The sequence below is a fragment of the Chelonoidis abingdonii genome, chromosome 2, assembly GCF_003597395.2.
Source record: "Chelonoidis abingdonii isolate Lonesome George chromosome 2, CheloAbing_2.0, whole genome shotgun sequence".
In the NCBI taxonomy this organism is placed as follows: domain Eukaryota; kingdom Metazoa; phylum Chordata; order Testudines; family Testudinidae; genus Chelonoidis; species Chelonoidis abingdonii.
The window spans coordinates 89,307,199-89,329,719 of record NC_133770.1 but is presented as its reverse complement, the minus strand read 5'-3'; the positions used below and the strand labels follow the sequence as shown (position 1 = coordinate 89,329,719).

Here is a 22,521-nt window from a genome sequence, read left to right as displayed (position 1 = left end):
TAAGAAATCTTAATATAATCTACATAAAGTATCTCCGAATGGAAACAGTCAATCCCTTTGATTTACTGCCAAAAACTATAAAGAGTCTATGAGATGTATGCAAAAGCTTTACCCTAAAAAAGGTGAAGAGTTATGGCCCTAAGTAAATCACGCATATGAAGCTTTGTCTCAGTAGGAGAATTGTGAGGTTTGAGGAAAAATAAAGATAAATGTATACATTTGTTTAATGGAGGCCTGAAACAATGCATGGCAAAAATTTCAGATGTGGCCTAAGAATAACTCTGTTCTTCTGGAATACGGTATAAATGGGACCCTCCCAACTATAAAACCCTGTAAATCATTCACTCTACAAGCTGAAGCGATAGCTCCTACAAACGCTGTTTTTGTGGAGAGATGATACACTGAGCATGATGACAGATTCAAAATGAAGGTCCACTAAGGACATCAGCACCACAGTCAAATCCCATGTAGGAAAGGGCTCTTCAAAATGGTGGAAACAAATGAATTAATCCCTTCAGAAATTTGGAAATGAGTGGGGAGGTGACAAGAACCTGAGAGTGGCAGAGATAGTCCCAATTGACAGACCCAAATATTGTAGGGACAATAAATAATCCAGAACAGACAGAATACTCCACCAGCTGAGTATGTCTGATCAGCCCCTAGTGAGATGGGTTTCCTTTTACCCCCGTGCCAGTACCATAGCTAGACCAAAAGCTCCTGATGATTCATATTAGCCAGATAATTTCTTTGTTGTGAGTTGTAGAGATTTCAGCTCCAGGTGTAGCACTAGGTTGTGGTTTTGTGAAATTCAAGCCCAGATGTCCAGGAGGACTGAAAGCAGACGAGGTTGTCAGATAAAAAGGTATATTATGTCAGAGAACGAAAATGGATACACCCACACAGGTGCTATCAGTATCACCTGGACCTTGTCTTGACACATCTTCCCAAAGACTTTGGGACTTAAGTGTGTGTGTCGGGAGGCACAGCAACTCCTAACCCCCACCAGATCAGAAATACATCTGGAGAGTCCAGACTGAGTCTTCATAAGGAATGAAGGACGCTTCTTAATCACTTTGGTGGCAAATAGGTTTTATCATAGGAACCCCCCAATCCCAAAACACTTAATCGAGTCTATTTGGTTAAGTAAGGCCCTCCTGCTTAGGTGACCTTCTAAATTGTTCTGGCAGATAAAAGCCATTAGGATGATCAGTGGAAGAACATGTCAAACCCAAAAAATATTAACTTCCTGAAATAAGTGGGGGGAATGCTGACTCAATGGACAATGCTGGCTAAAATATTCTAGACACCCCACCCCCCTCCTCTCTGAGGTATATCCACCAATGTGGACAAATGCTTGAAGAACATAGTTTCTACATGGGATGTAGTCAAGAAAACCACCGTCATGGGCTCCTGAGAGACACATTTCCTTCTGCCCAAATTTATGAGCAAAGCTGCTTCTTTCACCGTTTTGCTTCTGGTATCACCTGCTTTTTGACGTATGAAACTAGGATGGAATTGTCAGAGTAAATTACAGTTTGAAAGTTATAAACTCTAATTGGCATATGGCTGGTGCAACTTTATACACTGGTGGGCTTCAAGACTCTGATGAAGTGTCCAACTATAGTTGCTGGTTAGAAGGAGTGAGCTGTACCTCGGCACCCAAACTTGTCTTTCTAACCAGATAGAATGTCACTTTACACTGTGCCATCCTCACTGAAAACTATTTATCTGTCAAGGATCACTTGATCAGCTATTATTTCAGCATAGTAGGAGTCCTGAGAAGGAAAAAAGTAAAGACTAAAAGGTTAAGTAAGTTATCTGCAGTCCTGCTATCTGAGTAGGCCCTATGGGTATGGGAAAGTACTGCTAAGTTTATAAAAAAGTCACATGGAGAAACCTACTGCTAATGTTTTATACCTGAATGTTTTTGAGAAGTTCATCCTGCTTTTTCAGGGTCTCTTGCACCTTGTGTGTTAAACTTCCATATATCCGGTCCAATTCAGTGACAGAGATAGCTTCCTCATTTATAGCACCATCCTGTGCAAGTGCAGTCAGAAATTTGCTTGTCATGTCAAAATTTACAGATTTTAGGTCATTCTCAAGTTGTTCTCTCTCCTTCTTCACCTCATCCAGGCTAGCTAGTAGAGATCTTAAGACACTAACAACCTACAAAAAGAGTAAGTAAGTTAATATTTGAACTTAGTTTTGAAGCAAATTTGGTAAGCTGTACTCTACTACTCATCTTGCATACCTCACAGATAATTCAATATTGGTGACCTCTGATATTCAGTTTACATTCTGAAACAACTTTCACTACTATATCCAGTTAACAGGGAAGCCAGCTCACTTGTACAATACTTCACTTTCCTTCAGAAGTCTTCTCCATGATTGACAGGAGTGAGAATTTCAACATGGATCAAAGGCTTTGACTAACAACCTTAATTTAAAATTTTATATGCTATGGAATAACTTTAAGAAGTTATGACACCGCAGTCATGAAATTAGTATCAGGTTACATGGATACTATGTATTGAATGAGCTACCAAGATATGATACTTTAACATTTTTGTTTCTTTATATATTTAAAGCAACATTCTCCTTTAAAGACTTAATGCCACCACTGCAACCTTTAATATTAAAGTACTAGGAAGGATTTTTAAGGATCCATGGAATAGCTGCAAACATTTGACATGCTGTCAAACATACTGCATTCAAACTGCTCCATAGTAGGCAACTAAACATACTGACACAGTTTAAATATGGCTACTCTGGAAATAGAATTAATCCAATTGCTTCATATTTTAGGTAGGGGCTTTCAAATGTTTCCATGCCATCGTCATCTTAACATCCTATGGATCACCTCTGTTCCCACACGCTGTCAACCAGATCAATTTTGGAACCTTTTATTTTAGGTAAACGAACAGAAAAGTGAGCAAAATAAAAATGAGATCCACAGGTTACTAGAAGATAATTTCTGTAGTCTTTTCTGGGAGCAAAACTTCCCTTCATTTTAGTACTAGTTGTTTAACTCCCTTTTATACTCTAGAGAGGAATCAGTTTGGGAAGGAAGTAGGTTAGTTCTAGCGCTCTCTTTTCCTAAGCCTTAAGGGGAACCTCAAATACTGTAAAATAGTGCAGTTTCATATACCATGCTAGTGTTATCCTGTGCAACACAACTCATTCTAAATGTTGTCCAGATAATTGCCCATTTAATTTCATATAGATCCATTTTTTTTTTTCCCTTTAAGAAACTCTAGACAAACTAAATAACTGTTGTGCCAATGCACTGCCATTCAACGTAGCCACTAATATGCAACCTTCTAGTTCCTTGCCTTACCTCACTTCCCTGAAGGGTTTTTGCTGGATTGGCAGAAGGAATGGCTGCATTCAATTCTGGTTCTGGTTTACACAGAAGTGAAATTGTATCCCGATGAGTCTGATAGCGCTCTTTAACATGTCCATCTGCCTGTATAGCTTTATCCAAAATATTACTGACATTGGCTCCCTCTGGCAATAAAACAGAGATAATATTTAGACTACTACAAAGCTGCGATTTAATCCAAAGTCTTATACTACAGCAACATTTGTACCTTTCAGCAATTCGTTATAAGTTTTCAAACACAAGAACATTCAAACAGAAGTCCTGTTCATGCAATGAAGGTTTAAAATCCTCATCTGTTGATTATCCAAGGAATTACTAAGAAAGTATATTAAAATATTCTGTGGTGTGAATTGCACAAATTTTAAAAGCTTGCATGTCAGTTCAAAATAATACAAATCAGAAGTCAAAGAACATGATGATGGGTGATTAAGTGCAATGTAAGGAACGGCGGTTTAAAAATTGGATTTTTACGAACAAAATTCTTTCAGAAAAAAGGGCAACAAGTGACTCTTTCTAATCCATCCAAAACTTAATGAAAAGCAGCATTCAGTTCTTAAAACCTAAAACAGGAAGTCTGTTATACCCAAGAGTACAGACTATTTAAGTGACACAATAAACCAGATGTTCTAAGATCAGCATCTTTTCACACCACTAGTGGGATCTGGCTGTACAACTAGTATATACAGATAATTAATAGAACCTTGTGAAGACATGAAACTTGTGTCTGCATCCGATCCACAAAAATGGTCCACAGATATAAAGTGGATACCCGCAGATTTCGCAGGGCTCTATGAATTAAATTTGTGCAAAGGGGGCGGGGGGGGGAATCGATCCTCTGATGGCACAGAACAGACAAAGAAACTCCTATGCCAATACCCCAATCTTGGTTCTAGTGGCGTAATGAGAGCCCAGACAGATCTTTCTTCAACTGAATTGATCTTGTTGAAACTAATACCAGATGACTCAAAGCTACTTTAATTTACATTAAATTTAAATTTAAGAATGGCCTTTCATGCAGCAGTCCCAGGCTCAGAGAAGTGGAAAGTTGAGATTTACCTGCCCTCAGAGGTTTGTAGAGTTCACTGGATGGTGTTCTTTGCCAACGCTCTTTGAATTTTGCTCTTAGATCATTGTCTGTGGCTTCCTCTTCACTCAATAATCTTAGTGACTTAAAGAATTAAAACACAGTGTTACACGCAATATAGTTTTTCCTAACTATGAAATGGCTTTACAACTATAAGTTGTAAAGAAATTTTAGAACATAGGTTTAGTCAGTCTTTTTTTTAGCTTTATTACTAATGGTCCATCAGTTATTTCAGTGAATAAAAGCCCAAAGAGAAGGTTAATCACCCTGTGCAGTAACTGTGGTTCTTCGAGATGTACCCCCCTATGACTGCTCCACTCAAGGTGTACTTCCACTCCATTTATCTCAGATCAGAGATTTTAGGTAGCAGCGTCCATTCGGCCTGCACATACATCCCCTGAAGCTTTGTGCCCTGCACCAAGGCTATACGGAGCTGCGCAGGCAAACTGACCATGGTTCCTTCTCTACTATGACATTCGCTGAAGAACTCTAAAGCAGAGGGGAAAAGGACAGGCAGTGGAGCACCCATGGGGGAACACATCTCGAACAACTACAGTTATTGCACAGAGTAAGTAACCTTCTTTTCTTCTTCGAGTAGTGTCCCTATGGGTGCTCCACTCTAGGTGACTATGGAGTAGTACCCTCTGTGGAGGGCTGGGGCTTTGGAGTCGAGTCTAGGATTGAAGATGGAATAGTAGAGCCAAATATGGTATCAGAGGCTGAGTGACTGCACAGTATTCAGCAAATCTATGAATGAATGTACAACTCACACCTCTACATATTTCTCTGATGGGAACATTCTTAAGAACAGCTATTGAAGTAGAGAGGGATCTTGTGGAGTGAGTTAACACTCTAGAGCAGGGGTTGGCAACCTTTCAGAAGTGGTGCGCCGAATCTCCATTTATTCACTTTAATTTAAGGTTTCGTGTGCCAGTAATACATTTTTATGTTTTTTAGGTTTCTCTTTTTAAGTCTATATATAAAATATAACTAAACTACTGTTGTAGGTATAGTAAACAGGGTTTCCAAAATGTTTAAGAAGCTTCATTTAAAATTAAATTAAAATGCTGATCTTAAGCCGCCGGCCTGCTCAGCCCACTCCTAGCCTGGGGTTCCATTCACCTAGGCCGGCAGCAGGCTGAGCGGGGCCTGTGGCCGGGACCCCAGACCAGCAGCAGGCCAAGCTGCTCAGCCCGCCGCCGATCTGGGGTTCTGTCCGCTGGCTCCTGCCAGCCAGGATCCCAGCTGCTAACCCCACTCAGCCCGCTGCCAGTCTGGGGTTCTGGCTACCAGCCCCTTGCCAGTTGGGGTCCCAGCCGCCAGCCCCACTCAGCCCATTGCCAGCCTGGGGTCCTGGCCCTGCCCACTGAGTGGGTACCTACCTTCTCCCTGGTTCTGGTCCATTCTCTTCCTCTCTCTCAATCTGCATGGAGCTGAGGGTGGGGGTGCACTGAGCACAGGGCTGGGGATGAAGGAGTAGGTTGGGGTGAAGGGTCTGGCCAGGAGCTAGAATGAGGGAGGGGGCTCACGGTTGGGGCAGGAGGTTTGGATGTGGAGTGCGTACCTGGGCAGCTCCCATTTGGTGCAAGGGATGCAGGTGGGACTGGGGCGGGGGAGGGGGAAGTGCAGGAGCTCCCATTTGGTGCTCAGGGTTGGGGGCGCAAGAGTCAGGCCAGGGGAGGGGGGGGGAATGCAGGAGTCAGGGATGGGGTGTGTGGAGGGTGCAGGAATCGATGATAGGGTCATGGGGGGGAGGGAATGCAGGGGTCAAGGGGGTGCTCCCAGCCCCCTGCCATGAGCGGCTTCATGGCAGGGGGCTGGAGGGAATACACCCTACTCCTACCCTACTTCCCTGCCTCCTTACCAGTCTGAGCAGCGAGGGCACTGGGGCTGCTTTTCTCCCCTCCGTAACAAGGGCCATCAGCGGCAGGGCTCAACGCAGCAGGCTAGGGGAAGAGGCGGGGGAGGGGGAAGCTTGGCTGCCGGCGGAGCCTGCCCTACAGCAGCAGTTGGCAGGACCAAGCTTGCTTCTGCCCCCTGCTCCCACCAGAGAGAGCCATAGGCAGGGGGCAGAGAAGAGCAGGCTGGGTCAGGCAGCATTTTTAATGGGGTGCTGCTGCCTACCAGGGTTCGGCAGCCGGCTGAGCAGGACCCCGGCAGGCAGCAGCGTGCCATTAAAAAACAAAAAAACAAACGAACGGCTTGCATGCCATCTTTAGCACGCGTGCCATAGGTTGCCAATCCCTGCTCTAGAGGAAGGTTGAAGATCCTAAGACTGATAGCAAAGAGGTAATGCAACCAGATATCCATCTAAAGTGTCTTTGCTTGGAACTTCGAGATCCTTTAGTTCCATCCGCAATGGAGAGAAATCTGGGAGATTTCCTAAAAGGGCTTAATCCTGTCTAAGTAAAAGGCTGATGCCTTCCTGACAGTGTATGGCTGTGGTGTCATGTAATGTCACATCTCCTTTATACTGGTGTGGCTTAGGGAAGAAAACTGGAAGGTGAACACTTGATTTATGTGCAAGGCCAAAAATCCCTTTGTCAGGAACCTGGGATGCGGTTGCAGTGTGATCTTATTCTGTTGCGGGGGTTGGGGGGAATGCCATGAGAGCTCCATCTCATCCACCTCTTCAGAAGTCATGGCTACTAGAAATGCAGTTTTCATAAAGAGGTGTAAAAGTGAGCAGGTGACCGTAAGTTCAAAGGAAGGCCTCATAAAACATCAGAGTACCAAGTTAGGTCCCATTCTAGTATAGGGCATCTGACTTGTGGGAAGAGATTATCCAGTCCCTTGAGAAACTTTGTCGTAGGATAAGCGAAGACTGAAAAAAAACTCTACCATATGTTGGAAGGTCATAACATGCTCTTTTTCAGAGCTTAAAGATAATCTTAACACTTTTAGCTCTAAAATGTAAATTACTACAAAACAATAATGGAAAGAATGTAGTTGAAACACCAGTGTTTGAATATAATCCACTTTTGGTATATATGTCACATGTAGATTATTTCCTGCTATGTAGCAGCACTCTTTACACCCTCAGAACAGTTTGTTTCTAACCCTGCAACTCATCTATAAACCATGCCTTGAGCTGAACAAATTGCGATACTGATTTGACTAGCAACCTGAGAGAGAAGATTCAGGCTTTTTTGTTACTGCCAAGTCCAAGGAAATGAAAACTGTTGCATATTGAAACAGTGGGTGGTGCTGATGATGCAAGGTGAGTAGAGGTAATGGTGGCATAAGGCACTTATGGCACCGAATGACCAGTATGTGTCAGTTTGGTCTTTTGCAGAATTGAAGTGCTGGATACTGAGGTCCTAGTAGACCGTCAGTACATATTTAGAAGAGCTGGTCTTCTCTGCTGCTCTGAAGATCAGTACTATCAATTCAAGAGCCAGAACTCTTGGTCCCTTAGGTTTGCTGACGGTCATAGTACTTGAGGAATCTGCAGACTTATGGATTCCGAGTTGGATATTGGTAGGTGCCAAAACAGGTGTTTTAATTGGATACCATCTTTGCAGTAGTTTCTCTACCACAGGACGGAAGATTGCTTTCTAGTGTCTTTTTGAGAGGATTCCTGAGACTTCCTCTTTGATGCTCAGGGGGAGTGCTGCATCAAGGTCAAAGCAGCTGACCTGTTTTGAGACCACTGTACAGGTAGGGCTGCTGGCCGGTGCAAACGCTTCATCATAAGACGACGTAATTTAAAAAAAGTTCCCAGTTCTTTCTTGCCCTCAACTTTAATTTCAGGTAGAAATCACACTTTGTGGGGAAGTGTGACTCCATAAGGCAGCAGATAAGCTAGGAGTATCATTGACCAGGATAGTCTCTTGGCACGAAAGGCAATGTTTAAACCTGGGAAGACCCTCCCAAGATTTCAGTTCCCCTGAGGGGGGGAACAAAACAAAAACAAAACAAAAAAAACACAGAAAAATAGGTGGAGGGACAATGGTTCTTATGCTAAAAGTGTAAGTAAAAAAATTTTTAAAGATTTTTTTTTTAAACTATAAGAATTACTATAGCTAATTAACAAAGGAAACTAAGAGCTAACACTTTAAGAATCAGGAAAAATACAGTTGAGGTATACTCAACTTGGACTCTGAGGCTCTGTCTCAGACTGAGGCAGCTGAGAAGGAATGACGGTGGCTCGTCCATTTAGCTCTATATACCCTTGGTACAGGGCACGCACGTGCACTGTTGAACAGACACGGCTACCTAAAATCTCTGATCTGAGGCACACTGGGTGCAAGAGCACCTAGAATGGAGCACTCAGAGACACTCTTTAAAGAAGTAGTAGTGACTATAATAAGAATCATGTTCTTACTTCTACGAGTTTCCCTCCACCCATAATCTCAAACTGAAAAAAAATCTGTCAAGACACCACCACATGTGACACAGGACAATTGCAGAATAAAGTATATATGCACGGAGGTTGGTAGATCTTCGGACTTCACATTTAAAAAGCTAAAACCTTCACACAATCAAGCGCTTTTATCACGTCACTGAAGTGACAAAATTATTTTAAACAAATACAAGTTAATTTTTTTTTTAAATATTATAACAAGCATGCTTTACTATTTAAAGAAGTTGAGTTAGATTCCTAAAGTTGCACATTTTAAAGATTATTCAGTTGTTTAAGCTTACTTCATCTAAAATCTCTCTGTTTCTCTGTAGCAGTTCTGGTAGATCTTTGATCAGCTGATCAATGGTTTGGATGCCTCCCTGTTCAATAACAGACTTAGACTTCTGCAGAATAGACTGAGGAACACTATCACCAGACACATCTTCGATGGCAGCAGGCAGGTTCAGAGAAGCCAATACTCTGAGAAAGTCAATGTATTGCATTACAATTAGTACACCACAAAAATCACAGCATCAAAAGAATCATTTTGGTATCCAGATTAAACAGGCCATAAGAACAGAGGGAAAAAAAGGAAAAAACAGGTGCATAATGTAATCTTGGATAACAATTTAAAAACTGGAAAAGTTTAAAGATTAATGGACATACTTAACCAAAAAAGCAATAGTTTAAACATTTTTAAAAAGGTAACTTAACTTGTCAATCATTTTTCCTTTGTATTTCAGTGCTTATAAAGCATAGCAGCAGACTTGCATACAATTTTAAGCAATATACGACAGTTTTGAACACAAAAACTTCATCTACTTTCATCCAGAACCCTGGCTTTATATTTAACTTGTATTTACTTAAGTCAAATTCTTGTTTCACTGCCTTGAAACAATATCAACGGCTTGAAATATTCATTTATGCAGGGGAATAGGAGGGACTTTTCCAGAGCAAGCAACATCAGCCTCTACAGAACCTAGGTTTAATTTAAAAAAATGAAACCTCTAGCCTCATGCTTTGTTCATGAGGAAAGCCTTCAAAACCATGAGTTAAATGTAAAACTGTTTTCTTATGTCTGCAGAGAAGAAACGAATAGCTCTGATGCTTCTCATAGTTTTGCCAATCACTACTGTGATTCAGATGCCTGCAGGAAGTAGTGCTGTCCTGACAGTCTGCTTGTAAGCATCATTGATTTTGCATTTGTCTTCACTTAGCAGGTGTCTTATAAACTGAAGTCCACACCCACCACCTGTGGCTGTTCGGAGGAACATTCTCTCTTCTCATCCCTGTCACATCAAAGGCTCCTGGGGGCAGCCCTTGGTATATGGCTTGGCTGAAGAGGGATATAGTAGTATGGACACTTTAGTTTTGCTTTAGCCAGAGAATCACTTTTTCTGGTTGCTGAAGACAAATGCAAAATCCAATGATGCTCACAAGCAGACTGTCAGAACAGCACTATGGCAGACAACTCAGTAACCTTCCATTTCCCAGAAGCTTAGGAGGGAAAGGAAATGGCTTCACATCTGGATGTTGCCCCTAAACAGTGTAGCCCTCAATCTTTTGCATCCATATGTGGCTAATGGGATTTTAGTCCTCTGTTAGATATCTGGTAAAAATTTCCAAACCCTATTGAGTGGCAACCTGGTTTACCTCCTACAATAGTTAGAAGAAGTCTAACTATTACAGTATTTACTGGCCCAGTCCTGTAAGACCCTTATTGAGAAGTGCTGAGCAAATGGAAATTAGAAGTGATTTATAACTTTGCATGACTGGGACTTCTTTTTAAATTAGCATTCACATATTCTCCCCTCCATCACCCAATTTTTGTCTAAACCAGAGATTTAAAAAATCTGAACAAAATATTTAAATAAAATCTCCACTGAAGTGGATAAAAGTAAAGTTTTGATTATTCCAGATAAAGACAGACACAATGAAAAAATGTTTTGAAAAAGATCAGAAGTCTGAATAACCAATACTCACCCATTTGCCAGATTGGTAGCTTCTCTCATCTGGGCTATTGATCTATTTACCAAGTCTGCCTTTCTCTGGTTGTAGAGGCTCAGAGACTGCTGCACCGCCAGAGGAACCATCTTCTCAAACAGGTCTGTGATTGAGGCAATATAATTGTTTTAATGCAACTATAAAAGGTGACCAAAAAACATGGAGCTTCTTTATATCCTTAGGGACTCATCTAGACAATTACTGATAAAGAAATTTCACAAATCCAAGTTTCTAAACTGAGTGGGAAATACCACTGAGGAAAGTCAACATCTCCTAAGGCCTAGTACCAACATTCAAAACTTGCAACTTCAGATTTATCACAAAAGACTCATGGTAGAGGATATGTATAGGATTTCAACATATTGCATTAGGCAAGCTGTAAGATTAACAGTAGGGGCTGTCTTCAAGTTAGATCTGTAGCATAAGAGCTCTTCAACAAAACTCCTTCAGAGACCAGATTATGTGCTTCAAACATTTTGAGATAGAACTAGTGCAGATTTGAATAACTAACTTGAAATTGAAGATTTACCCTTTGCAGGGGCCTGTCGCTAATCTTTCTGACACTAAAACCAATGGCTTAATGCACAATACAATCTTTTCTTAACTGTTGTTCTTAGAGACGTGTTGCTCATGTCCATTCCATTCTAGGTGCGCATGCCCACGTATGCAGTCGGAGATTTTTGCCTTAACAGTATCCATAGGGTCGACTATAGCGCCTTTGAGTGCCACGCTCGTGTTGGAATATTAGGCGCTGCTGACCCTACACCCTCTGAGTTCCCTCTTGCCAGCAACTCCGGCAGAGGGGTAGGACGACAGCTAATGGAATGGACATGACCAACAAATCTTGAACAGTTGCAAAAAAAGGTAGGTAACCGTTTCTTCGAGTGCTTGCTCATGTTGATTCCATTCCAGGAAACTCACAAGCAATATCCTCAGAGGTGGGCTCAGAGTACACAGTCTGCCGGCTTGCAGTACTGCTCTGCTGAAGCCAGAATCTTACCCAACAGGCCTGGGATGTGCGCAAAATGGGATGTGAACGTGTGGATGGATGACCAGGTGGCCGCCCTACAGACGTCCTGGATAGGCACTTGGGCTAGGAAAGCTGCTGAGGAGGCTTGCACCCTGGTTGAATGAGCAGTTGCAAAATCGCCAGAGGTGGCATCTTTGCCTGATTGTAACAGCAGCGAAGGCAGGCAGTGATCCAAGAAGAAATTCTTTGACGGGACACTGGACAACTTTTCATCCTGTCAGCCACTGCAATGAACAATTGCATCAACTAGTCTTTGTAGAAGACTGTATAGGGTGGTTCCGAGGTAAGTGCCCTAATCTGAGACTAGGCAGGCGGATAGTATCGCAACTAGGAATGTGACATTCCAGGACAAGAGAGAGACCTGGAAGGCTGAGGCTCAAAGGGGGATGGGGTGTCCCCGTGAGCAGTGACAGCACTAAGATTCAGGTTCTATGGCAGAATGGGGTCCCTGATGGGCAGGTAGTGGGAGGGAGAGCTGGCCATTAACTGCAGGGTGTAGCTTGAAGATGTCATGTCAAGCACCCACCGGTCTGAGGTCAGCTGCGACCAGGCTGACTGAAAGGGGCACAGGTGGTTGAGGAAAGCACAGGGAGGTGGATCCTGGAAAGTGACTGGGGCACCGTCCTTGGGCGCATCCTCAAAATGCCTACTTCTGGCTTCCTTGGCCTCTGGAAGAACCAGGCTAGGTAGAGGAACGAGAAGACGAAGGGTGACGCAGTTTAAATCCTTTGTGTCTGTCTTCTTTCTGTAGGAGCTAGACTGGGGGACTACCCAGGGCCTCGACGGACGTTGACAGAAGGGCCTTCACACGCCTCTGCAGGCTAGAAAGCCTAAGGAATGGAGGAGGGTATAGGAATCTTTAAGGCCACGGAGCTGTGCAGTCAGCCAGCTCCAAAAAGATCCCTGCTCCCTCAAACAGAAGGTCCTGAAGGGTAGTCTGCACCTCCTGGGACAGCCCAGAGGGCTGTAACCAGGAGCTGCGCCTCATGACCACCACAGAGGCGACTATCTTGGACACCGAGTCCGTAGCATCCAAGGCCATCTGGAGAGCGTCTGCACCATTAGACATCCAAAATTGCAGGCTGTCCGTCAACTAAATTTTCCTGCCAAACAAGTCCAGCCTCTTGGCGTCTATTTTTCGGCGTGCTGCTTGCCTAGCCCTTTCACTGACGGTGAAAACAACCACCAGTCCCGCTCGAGGGTGACAGGAATTCAACCCCTTTTGCGGGGACATAGTACTTCTCTTCTGCCTTCTTGGAGTAAGCGCAATGGAAGAAGGGGTTTGCCACACAGACTTGGCAATTTTTAAGGACCCCTGAGCGGAGGGGCTGCGCGACCCGGACTGGGGTGGAGGAAGATATAACATTAAAGAGATTGTCTGACTTAGCCACTAGCTCCTTGACGTCCAAGTTCAGGTTTCAGCCACCCTTTTGAGCCTGGCGCTCCTTGAAGTCGTCAGGGGAGCTGCTTGTTTGAGGGGCCTGCCACCGCTTCGTCCAGAGACGACCAAGATACTGTACAGCAGCGGGAGGGGCAGTTTCCCCTTTCCTGTCCAGGACGGCTCCTTGGGCATCAGGGCCTGATGTGTCGCCCCGCGTGGGATTTGGCATTGTGCTCTGACTCAGGTGCCAGCTGTGCCGGGGGCAGCTTGTCCGATCCGGCCTGGGAGGAATGGTGGGAGTATGGTATCGGCATAACAGGTACACCTCATTGGTTCCAGTACTGCCACTGAGTGGGCCACTGACCCTGCCTCCACACCCCTTGCCGCAGAAGCCATGCCAGTCTCATGGGCCAGTGGCAATTTGCCTTTTATAGGCAAAGGACTGAAATCCCCTTCAGGCTTGGACCACTGCCCTTCTGGTGACCAGGGCGGAGTCGTAGATACCCGAGTCTGCTGACTGATCCTTGTCAGCAACCAGTAAGGAGAGGGAAAGGACCAGTACCTGCCTGAAGAGTGTATCAGGGAGCCAGAGACCGGTGCTGCAACCAGGAATGATCCTGCACCGGGGTAGAATTAATGCCTGGGAGACCACCTAAGTGGTGGTGATCTGTGCCATGGCGAACTCTGGTGGGAGGCTCTACGGTACCATGGGCATAGGGATCAGCGTCACAACTCAGATGTCCCATGCCTTGTAGATGGAGACCTTGGTGTCAGGGACCTGTCTCTTCTAATTGGTGACCGAGACTGCAGTGATGGGGACTGATGCCTGCAGTCCAGGGATCAGGTACGCTCTGATGTTTTAGGGGCAGTCCCATAACCAGCTTGCCCATAGGTGCTGGGGCTTTGGCCGGGTCTGTTGCTTAGCTTTGTGTCTGTGGTGTTGGTTGGCCTGCTTGGCCGCCAGGCCCACTTTGGGCATAGATGACCTACACGGGGATGGTACACCTTGCTGCTCCCAGGAGTTGGGTCACTGGCTGGAATAGAGGGGGTCTGACCGCAGCGGTACGCTTGAGCAGCTCTAGAGCAGGCATGTGGCCTGACAGAGGTCCTTTGCCCGAATCACCCTTTTTCTACAGTCCCAGAAGGCCTGTTGACTTTGATGGCTTCTTTGGCACCGGGGAGGTGGAACGGTGCTGGGAGGGTTCTGGTGCCAGTGGTGCGCTGCATGGAGCGCTGACATACCAATGGAGTCCAACAGAGAGATCTCCGAGATGGGATGAAGCACAGCCTCCACGAGGAGTGCCCTCAAGCTGATATCTTGCTCCTTCCGAGTTCAAGGGCAAAGGTTTTTGCAGACCCTGTACTTATCCTTTCGGTGGGATTCCCACAAACAAACACTTTAAACAGCTCTCATAGGGGTCACTAATGGGCATCAACCAGCTGCATGACAAACATGGCTTAAAGCCTGAGGAACTGGGCACCCCCTGCTCTGAGGTGAAGTCCCAGCTGGGACTCTAAGTACCTATCAGCTAACAACAATGGAGACAGAACAATGGCCTGTAAGAATCCCTAACATTCTTGCAATGCAATGCAAGACACTCAGACCAACCATCACAGGCGGTAAGAATGAACTGATAGGGCACAGAGTGGACAGCGCCTAATATACCAACGCACGAATGCAGCACTCAAGAGGGCGCTACAGCCAAACCCATGGCTACCTCTAAGGCAAAAATCTCTGACAACTGTGCACATGGGCACGCACACACACCTAGAATGGAATCAACATGAGCAAGCACTTGAAGAAGAATACATTATTGGAAATTGAACATTAACTTTAATATTGTACATCTGAATCACAGAGCTACGGTTGAATTTTATAGACCATATTAATCTTATATACAGGCAAGATACATTGCATTTCTAAATCTGCTCTGAATATTTTGCTTACCAGTGAACTTCTGGCTGATAGGGACAACAACTGAGGTAGATTTCACAAGACTGGCTTTGCCAATGGGATCTAGATCTTTCAAGTCAGGAACCCGATCATGATAAATGAAGTCATTGTCCTTCTTGGCAGCTGTAAGGGCGCGGTTGATTTTGTCAGACAAATCTTTTACATTTACGTATTCATCATAACGAGATGCCACTGTTTTTATCAAGTCTGATGCATGCTAAAAATCAAAATACACACAATTACAATTCAAATAGTCTCTCCATCCAGTCCTCTTCCTAGCAGCATTCCATCTCTAACACAAACAATATATAGTAAAACAGCTGATCATCTTAGTCAGCCAACTACGGATATTGCAAAGGCATAAGATTCAGCATTAGCTGCTCCCTGCCTAGTAAGGGAATGTCCCCATCTAATGATTTTGAGAAGAATTAGCAAAATTACTTCTTGCAATACACTCACTGACTTTATATACAGTTCTATTGTTAATGGGATCACAAGTCCTCTGCAGTTCATACTAGGACCCTACACTACCACTTTACAGCGCTGCAACTTTCTCACTCAGAGGTGTGTGAGTGCTGCACCTTGTGGAGGTGGATTTTTTTTTTACAGCACTGGGAGAGCTCTCCCACAGCGCTAGTGCCACAACTACACAGACACATTAAAGCACTGCTGTGGCAGCATTTTAACATTGCTAGTGAAGACACACCTTAAGTAATCTCACCAATAGTCTCAAAAATCCACAGAATTCAGTTATAATTTGGGAAGTAGAGGATGGGGTAAAACTATTTCACAAGACTATCTCAGCTCCAAGGACTAGGACTGAGTTGACTGTTCCTAGTTCAAGGAGCCTTGTGGCAGATGCTACATTTCTTTTGTGTCCCTTTCCCATGTGCTGCTAAAGGTTCATGGGAGACGACACATACTTCCACCCCTGTTCTCCAGTTCTTGCCTGTTTCTCAAACAATGTGCAATAATGAAAGGTTAAGATACAGCTGCACACCTAGGTTGGAATTCTACAGCCATCTCCCTGCTACTGCTGTCTGCCTACTAAGCCCCAGCTCAGACTCTGAAAAGACGATAATAAGGAACCCGGAATCCTCCTCCACCCTGACCTGCCACCTACACCCAGAGAAAAACACCCTTCACTCCCATTACTAACCAAAAGGATATCTATTTCCCCTGCTTCCACCCCACCAGCCACAGGAGACCCATTCTCCCACCTGAACCTGCCTCTAGTAGCACAGACCTCCAATTTCAACAACCAAAGAAAATCATTTCCCTATTGAACAACCAAATATCCCACAGCCAGAGGCCAGAGAGCTGTCCAACCAAACAAGGTTATTTATAAAACCCTTCCTACTTATGTCTAACATACTTATAACATTTTAATCAACCATTTAACAAATATTTTACCTTAAGGGCACATTTATAATTTATAAAATAGACCATTTATAAATGGGAAGTGTGTTTAAGCCATGTCGTGTGATTTTTAAACTGAACTATTTGAAACAGGCCTGAAACAGTGGGTGGTGGTGTATTATTTTTATAAATACATATATGCCAAAGCATTAACATAACTTAGTCACTATCCAACTTTGAACAGTTTTAAACAAGGTTTGCCACACAGAGACCTCAGTCTGTTTAGTACCACTGCAAACATCATTAAACATCCTTTTGAACCTTTCATTAAAACAATGACTTTCAACCTGCAGCCCGAGGGCTGCTAGAGGTCTGTTGATTATGTTTAAGGAGTCCATGAAAGAGGACTATGAAAATAAAGTTTCAGATCCCAAAAAAGGCATTCAATTTTTCTGATCAAACAGTATGGGGGGGGGGGAAGGGGGGTATTTTATTTTTTTAGGAAACTTGTCAATCTTAACAATCGGAGTTTTGCAACTCAAAGTTATAAGATTTGTCATAGGTAGTAATTAAAAAGGTCTTCCTACATTTCTTAAGAGTTCTGTCCCAACCCACCTGTAGTCTCCCAATTTCTTCACCAAATTTCTTCTGCTGCTTTGCCAGGATAGACTGGTGATACTCTGCATTGGCCTGCATAATACAGTGCTTCGCAGCCAGAACAGGAAACACCTCCTGGAAATAAAAATACTGACCAGGGGAAAGTCCAACCACATAAACCACCACAGACAACATGGGATGCAGGAAGAAAAAGGAAGAAGAAAAGGAAATTAGAATCACCCAATTAATGGTTTAGATAGGTTAAAACATTAGAAGTAAATGTTAGAGATGTGTGACTGCATGGATTGAATTCAGTCAAAATAAAAATATTGCTCTGGTAAAATTATTTCAATGGTTTTATGTTGATTTGGGGATTGCACTTCATTTAATTAAAGCCATGAAGTCACAACATTTACTTTACAAAGATTAGAAATTCAAACATGCATTAGAAAGAATAGTAGAAAGGACATCAAAGATCCCAAGACAAAGTACTTTCAAAAAAGTATGAAAGAATATTTAGCCCTCTTTGTTAATCAAGACATCATACTTTAGAGGCTGACATGATAGTTCTACATCTACTTTTTTCCCCACATAACCATTAATAAGGATAATAAAACCATTATCCAGCAGAAACCACTGCAATAAGTTTTCATTTACAGTGAACCAAGAATACTTAAATAATTATCAGTAGACCTACAATAATAGTTTTACCTTCATACCAACAAAATATAAATTATATAAACCCCATTAGAACGCGTTAGTTTGAAAAACAAAATTTATTAAGGAGTTAAATAAGCCATCCCTAAATATACTGTCACAAGTTTACCCAAAGTAACAGTTTTAATAAAACAGTGTTTCATGTATTTCAAAATATTATTTTAATACTAAAAAGAGATTAGCTTTCAAAGAAAACTGAAGTGTGCTTCTGACAACTGACAATACTTGAACTGGAGGATTTTTCTGGATTCTTAGTTACTCAAGAATTCCCAGGGTTTCTCTCCTCCCACCCCCATTGCTACAAAAGTCTGATCATAAAAATGCTTGAGAAACCATCTCAGAGATAATTATAGAATGTAATACTCAACTAGAGTTATGTTAGTATATTTTGTATTTTTTTTATTAGCATTACTAACCTTGGGCAAAGTGTCCTTATATTGACACTGTTTGAAAGCATCACCATAATAATCTGCAGCTTGGTTAGCCAGTTTAGCTATGATAGCATCTTTCATTTTATCTGGAATTAAAAACAAAGACAAAAACAAAAAACATTAATACAAATGTTTTCATGAAAAGAAAGGTTACTCACTTGTAATGAGCTCAGGGAGGACTCTGCACATTCACACACAAGATGTGGAGGCAGTGTAGCTCTGACAATAAAATGCTTCATAGCAGTGTCCACTGCAGACAGAATGGGCACTGTTATGAACACGATTAAGACGACATGCTCTGGACCAAGTTTTCAAATTCAGAATATTCAAATAAGTTTAAAATCTCAACTGAAAATTGCTATATTACTAGTTTAAATTCCATTTAGTGCTGTGTTGGAATGAAATGCCACACAGAGGTCTTCTAATGAGATTATTTAGCTAGAATGTCTATTTGAACCAATGTTGTATGCAGTGCAGTTATAGCTTTATCAGTCCCAGAATATTAGAGAGACAAGGCCGGTGAGGTAATATCTTTTACTGGACCAACTTGTCTCTCTCACCAACAGAAGAGGGTCCAATAAAAAGCTGCTACCTCACCCATCTTGAGCCAAAGCACATAATAGAAAGAATGACTGCTTAAATTACAATGATGCATCTGGGATATTTTTCAGACAGTTTTGTCAAAATCTCCTTTGTTAGTAACCTCATACATAAATGCTGTAACTACCATGAAAGACAACATCTTTATTGTACAGAGGTCGGAAAGGAATCCATGCCTGTAAACCAGATCTCGCAGGAAGAAGGAAAGTCTCACCAAGACCTACAAATCATAATGTGACCTGTCGCTGCCTGTAATCAGGAGGAAGATTTTACATGAACATTTTGGTTCAAAAGTGGGCCAGGAATATAAGTGGGCCAAATTTTTCTGAGATATTAAATTGCACAAAAATATGCATGTTTTCATAGGCTGTATTTGGCAAAGAGACAATTCTGCAACAGCATTTGATTTCAACTTTTACTTTTGAAATGCATTTTGCTTTGAAATTTAGCACACCAAAAAAAGATTTAACACCTGACGACGACCCAAAACTAAAAAGATTTTTTTTGTTTCCAAATGTTTTGTTTGACTCAAAACTTGGTTTTTGTTTCAGCAAGAGGAAAACCCCCCAAAAAAATCAGTTTTGGTTCAAACCAATTATTCTCCTTCCCCCATTTCAGCCCCCACACTGAAAAAATAAACTATTTGTTCACCTTTAGCAAAGAACGTACTGGTAAGTTTTGGGGTGTATTCTACACCATGCTTCTCAATCTATCTGATGTGGGGGATCGCAATTTTTTTTTCCTCAATGTGCCAGGGACTGGTGCCATATTATTATCCTATTTGACACTCTTATGAGGAAACTCGCCGCAGACTGCAGCTGATGGCTTGCGGACCGGACCACCTCTTTGAGAAGCACCATTCTACACAATGCACCCCAAGACAGTGGTCCCCCTATGTAATACTGTCAGCAGCCATGAATATAGCAAGACTGAGAGGCATCCCTACTTATTTTTGGGAAGCTTCATTCTGGTCACCCTGCTTCTCACTGCAAGGAGGTGCTGCAGACCTAACATGAGCAAGATCTGCTCTAGTAAAATATTTTAACACTGTAAATTCTTTATTTAGATGTTCCTGACAGAGGTTATAAAAAACTCAGTTGTGCAATTTACTAGTTGATAATTATTTTCAATCTCTCATAAGATGTTATTAGTTGTTTTCCTTCAACTCTTCCCCTCTGCAATATCAAAAAAAGGTTGTCCAATGCCATGAATCTACAGGAATGACATTGAAGCATTTTATCAAGGAAAATTAAATTGAAAAACAGAATTCAAGTCATCCAGTAGTCTAGTAAATAGCGCTCTGTGCCACATGCAAGACCTGGGATAGATTTCCAACATGAACATAGTCACTTTTCAGACAGCATGCTCAGTCCTGGTAAGACTCGGGAAGAGAAAGACGGGATGATGAAATGGTACATCTCACTTCTCAAAATCAAGTCACAACCTGACAGCTGATATTCACTATGACACGGAGAAATGTTAAGTTTTCACACAATCAGTACTTCCATTACGGTGAAAAGAACAGTTGAGGGACGAATGAGGCAGTTCTGAAAGGCTCACATGATACTAAACTTCATTTCTCAAATTAATAAGTCAAAATCAAAACGTTTGTGGAAATTGTGAAGAACACTTAAGTACATTTGTAAAATGTAAAGTTATACCTCTTGTCGCTTTTAAGAAAAACACCTCCTGAGCTTGAGCCAACATAATAAGACTAAGGGTTCCAACTGTATCTGGAGAGATGTCCACTGTAGGCTCTCTATTCAATGCAGACAAGACTGTCTCTTTGATGTGTTGGAAGGCACCACTAGCAAACTGAACCAAAGCAAAAATGAATACATTATTCTTCCTGTATTTCAAACAAACTTTTGCTAATAAAAAAGGTACAGCACAAACAGATGTCTGAGAAACAAACTTACTTTTATAGTTAACAACAATGCGGGGACCAGAAAGGACAAAATCTAGAATATGGGCCTTGTAACTCTTGATATCCCACCTGTTCTAAGACAGTTGAACAAGGCTGACTGAGAAGCTACTAACCAAAGCTATAAAGGAGAAGAGTATATAAATATGGATGATACCCTCAGTTGAGTGCATTGTATGTCTACATTATAAACTTAAATCGACCTACATTAGGTTGACTTACAGTCACTGCTGTAATGAATGCGGGTGGTTCATGTTCATACTGCCCCCTTCTTCTGTCAATGGTGTGCATCCCCACCAGGAATGCTTCCACTGACTTAAGAGGGGCAGTCTGGGGGGCTGAGAGACTGGGCTCTCAGCTCCGTGGGCAGCTCCTCACTGAAAGCAACAGAGCAGACGCAACAGGCTTCTTGGTTCCTCACTAGAAATGGGGCAGCTGGCTGGACACCAGGCGCTGATCTCCCCGCCAGGAGCCCAGGTACACTTCTCATCCGGAACACAGGTGCTCCCAGCAGGGACCAGGAAGCCAAGAGCCTGGGCAGCAGCCGTGAAATTGAAAGAATGACAGCCAATACATGTAAGTAAGGCAATGTCTAAATGGACACTGCATCACCTTAACTACACAGACATAAGCCCTATGCCTCTCATGGAAGTTAAGTTATTATGTCAGTGTAGTAGGGCACTTACAGTAGCAGGAGCAAGTCTGTAGTGTGTACACTACCATAATTAGGCCAATGTAAGCTGCCTTATGTTGACCAAACACTATAGTGTAGACCAGGTTTAAGGCAAATGAAGTGGAAAGTTAGGATTAATATGAATTATATTAAAAGCACTGAGATACAGGCTAAGACAAGGGCTATTAAAACTCCAAGATAAAAGTTTGTCATCATGGTATTGTATTCCATAGTTATGGGCATTCTGTGATCATTAATGACTTCCTCTGAAGCATCTAATCATAATCAAATACAATACTGGTATAAGTGGACTACTGGTCTGTTCTGACACTGCAACGTCAACACTTCTAAATGGAACTACTGACATGGAATTAAGGTGGCCTTACAGCAATGCTAAAGATATATGAAATAAGCAGTAAAAAGAAAGGGTCCTCATGGTTGTGCACAATTGAGTTTACATTACAGCAGCATGGTATAACAAACCATGACTGAAAAATATCTAGAGGGGTACCACCAGAAAGGAAAAGAGGTGGTACAGTAAAAGACAGATGCATGTAAATACTGAGAAGGCAGGGAAGGGAGCATGGAAATTAATGGATTAGTTCTGTTAGAAGTATCAGTCTGGGGAGAAGAGTTGCAAACTACAAATAAAGTTAAAACCAGGTAACCTAAACAGACTTTTCTGAATCTACTGTCTCTTAAAATGATTCTATGAATAAGGCAATTTAAGACCAAGAAGATGTATGCTATCCATAATCATGATAGACAAATTGAAGTTGCTGCAGTTTTGGTTTTTGTGTTGTTGTTGCTGAGGTGATTCAGTTGTCAGGTTAACTATATGCAAACTACTGAACATGTATATATCAATTTCAGTACAAGTTCATTGTCTTTTAAGTATAGGTTGACAAAACAATTGTATATCTTTTGTCTAATGTGTACATAATCCACAACACATGCACATCTAGAGAAAGCTTTACACCTTTTACATGAATCTTAGCAAAGTTACCTATGCTTTCCACATTATGATAAAGATCTTGAGA

At 42.4% G+C, this 22,521-nt stretch overlaps 1 protein-coding gene across 2 annotated transcripts in view; it reads right to left on the bottom strand.

Moving 5' to 3' along the window:
- The window catches only part of PDCD6IP (programmed cell death 6 interacting protein), a 50,624-nt gene that overhangs the window by 13,737 nt on the left and 14,366 nt on the right, over positions 1 to 22,521 (bottom strand). The window contains exons 5-13 of one of the 2 annotated variants that reach the window (XM_032798791.2): positions 20,546 to 20,699; positions 18,270 to 18,370; positions 17,155 to 17,286; positions 15,175 to 15,397; positions 10,795 to 10,918; positions 9,114 to 9,291; positions 4,439 to 4,550; positions 3,338 to 3,507; positions 1,918 to 2,166 (exon numbers count right to left, since the gene is read on the bottom strand). In XM_032798791.2, coding sequence (XP_032654682.1) covers positions 1,918 to 2,166; positions 3,338 to 3,507; positions 4,439 to 4,550; positions 9,114 to 9,291; positions 10,795 to 10,918; positions 15,175 to 15,397; positions 17,155 to 17,286; positions 18,270 to 18,370; positions 20,546 to 20,699 — 1,443 coding nt within the window. The remainder of the gene's footprint in view (positions 1 to 1,917; positions 2,167 to 3,337; positions 3,508 to 4,438; positions 4,551 to 9,113; positions 9,292 to 10,794; positions 10,919 to 15,174; positions 15,398 to 17,154; positions 17,287 to 18,269; positions 18,371 to 20,545; positions 20,700 to 22,521) is intronic. The other variant, XM_032798792.2, reaches the window with a different exon arrangement.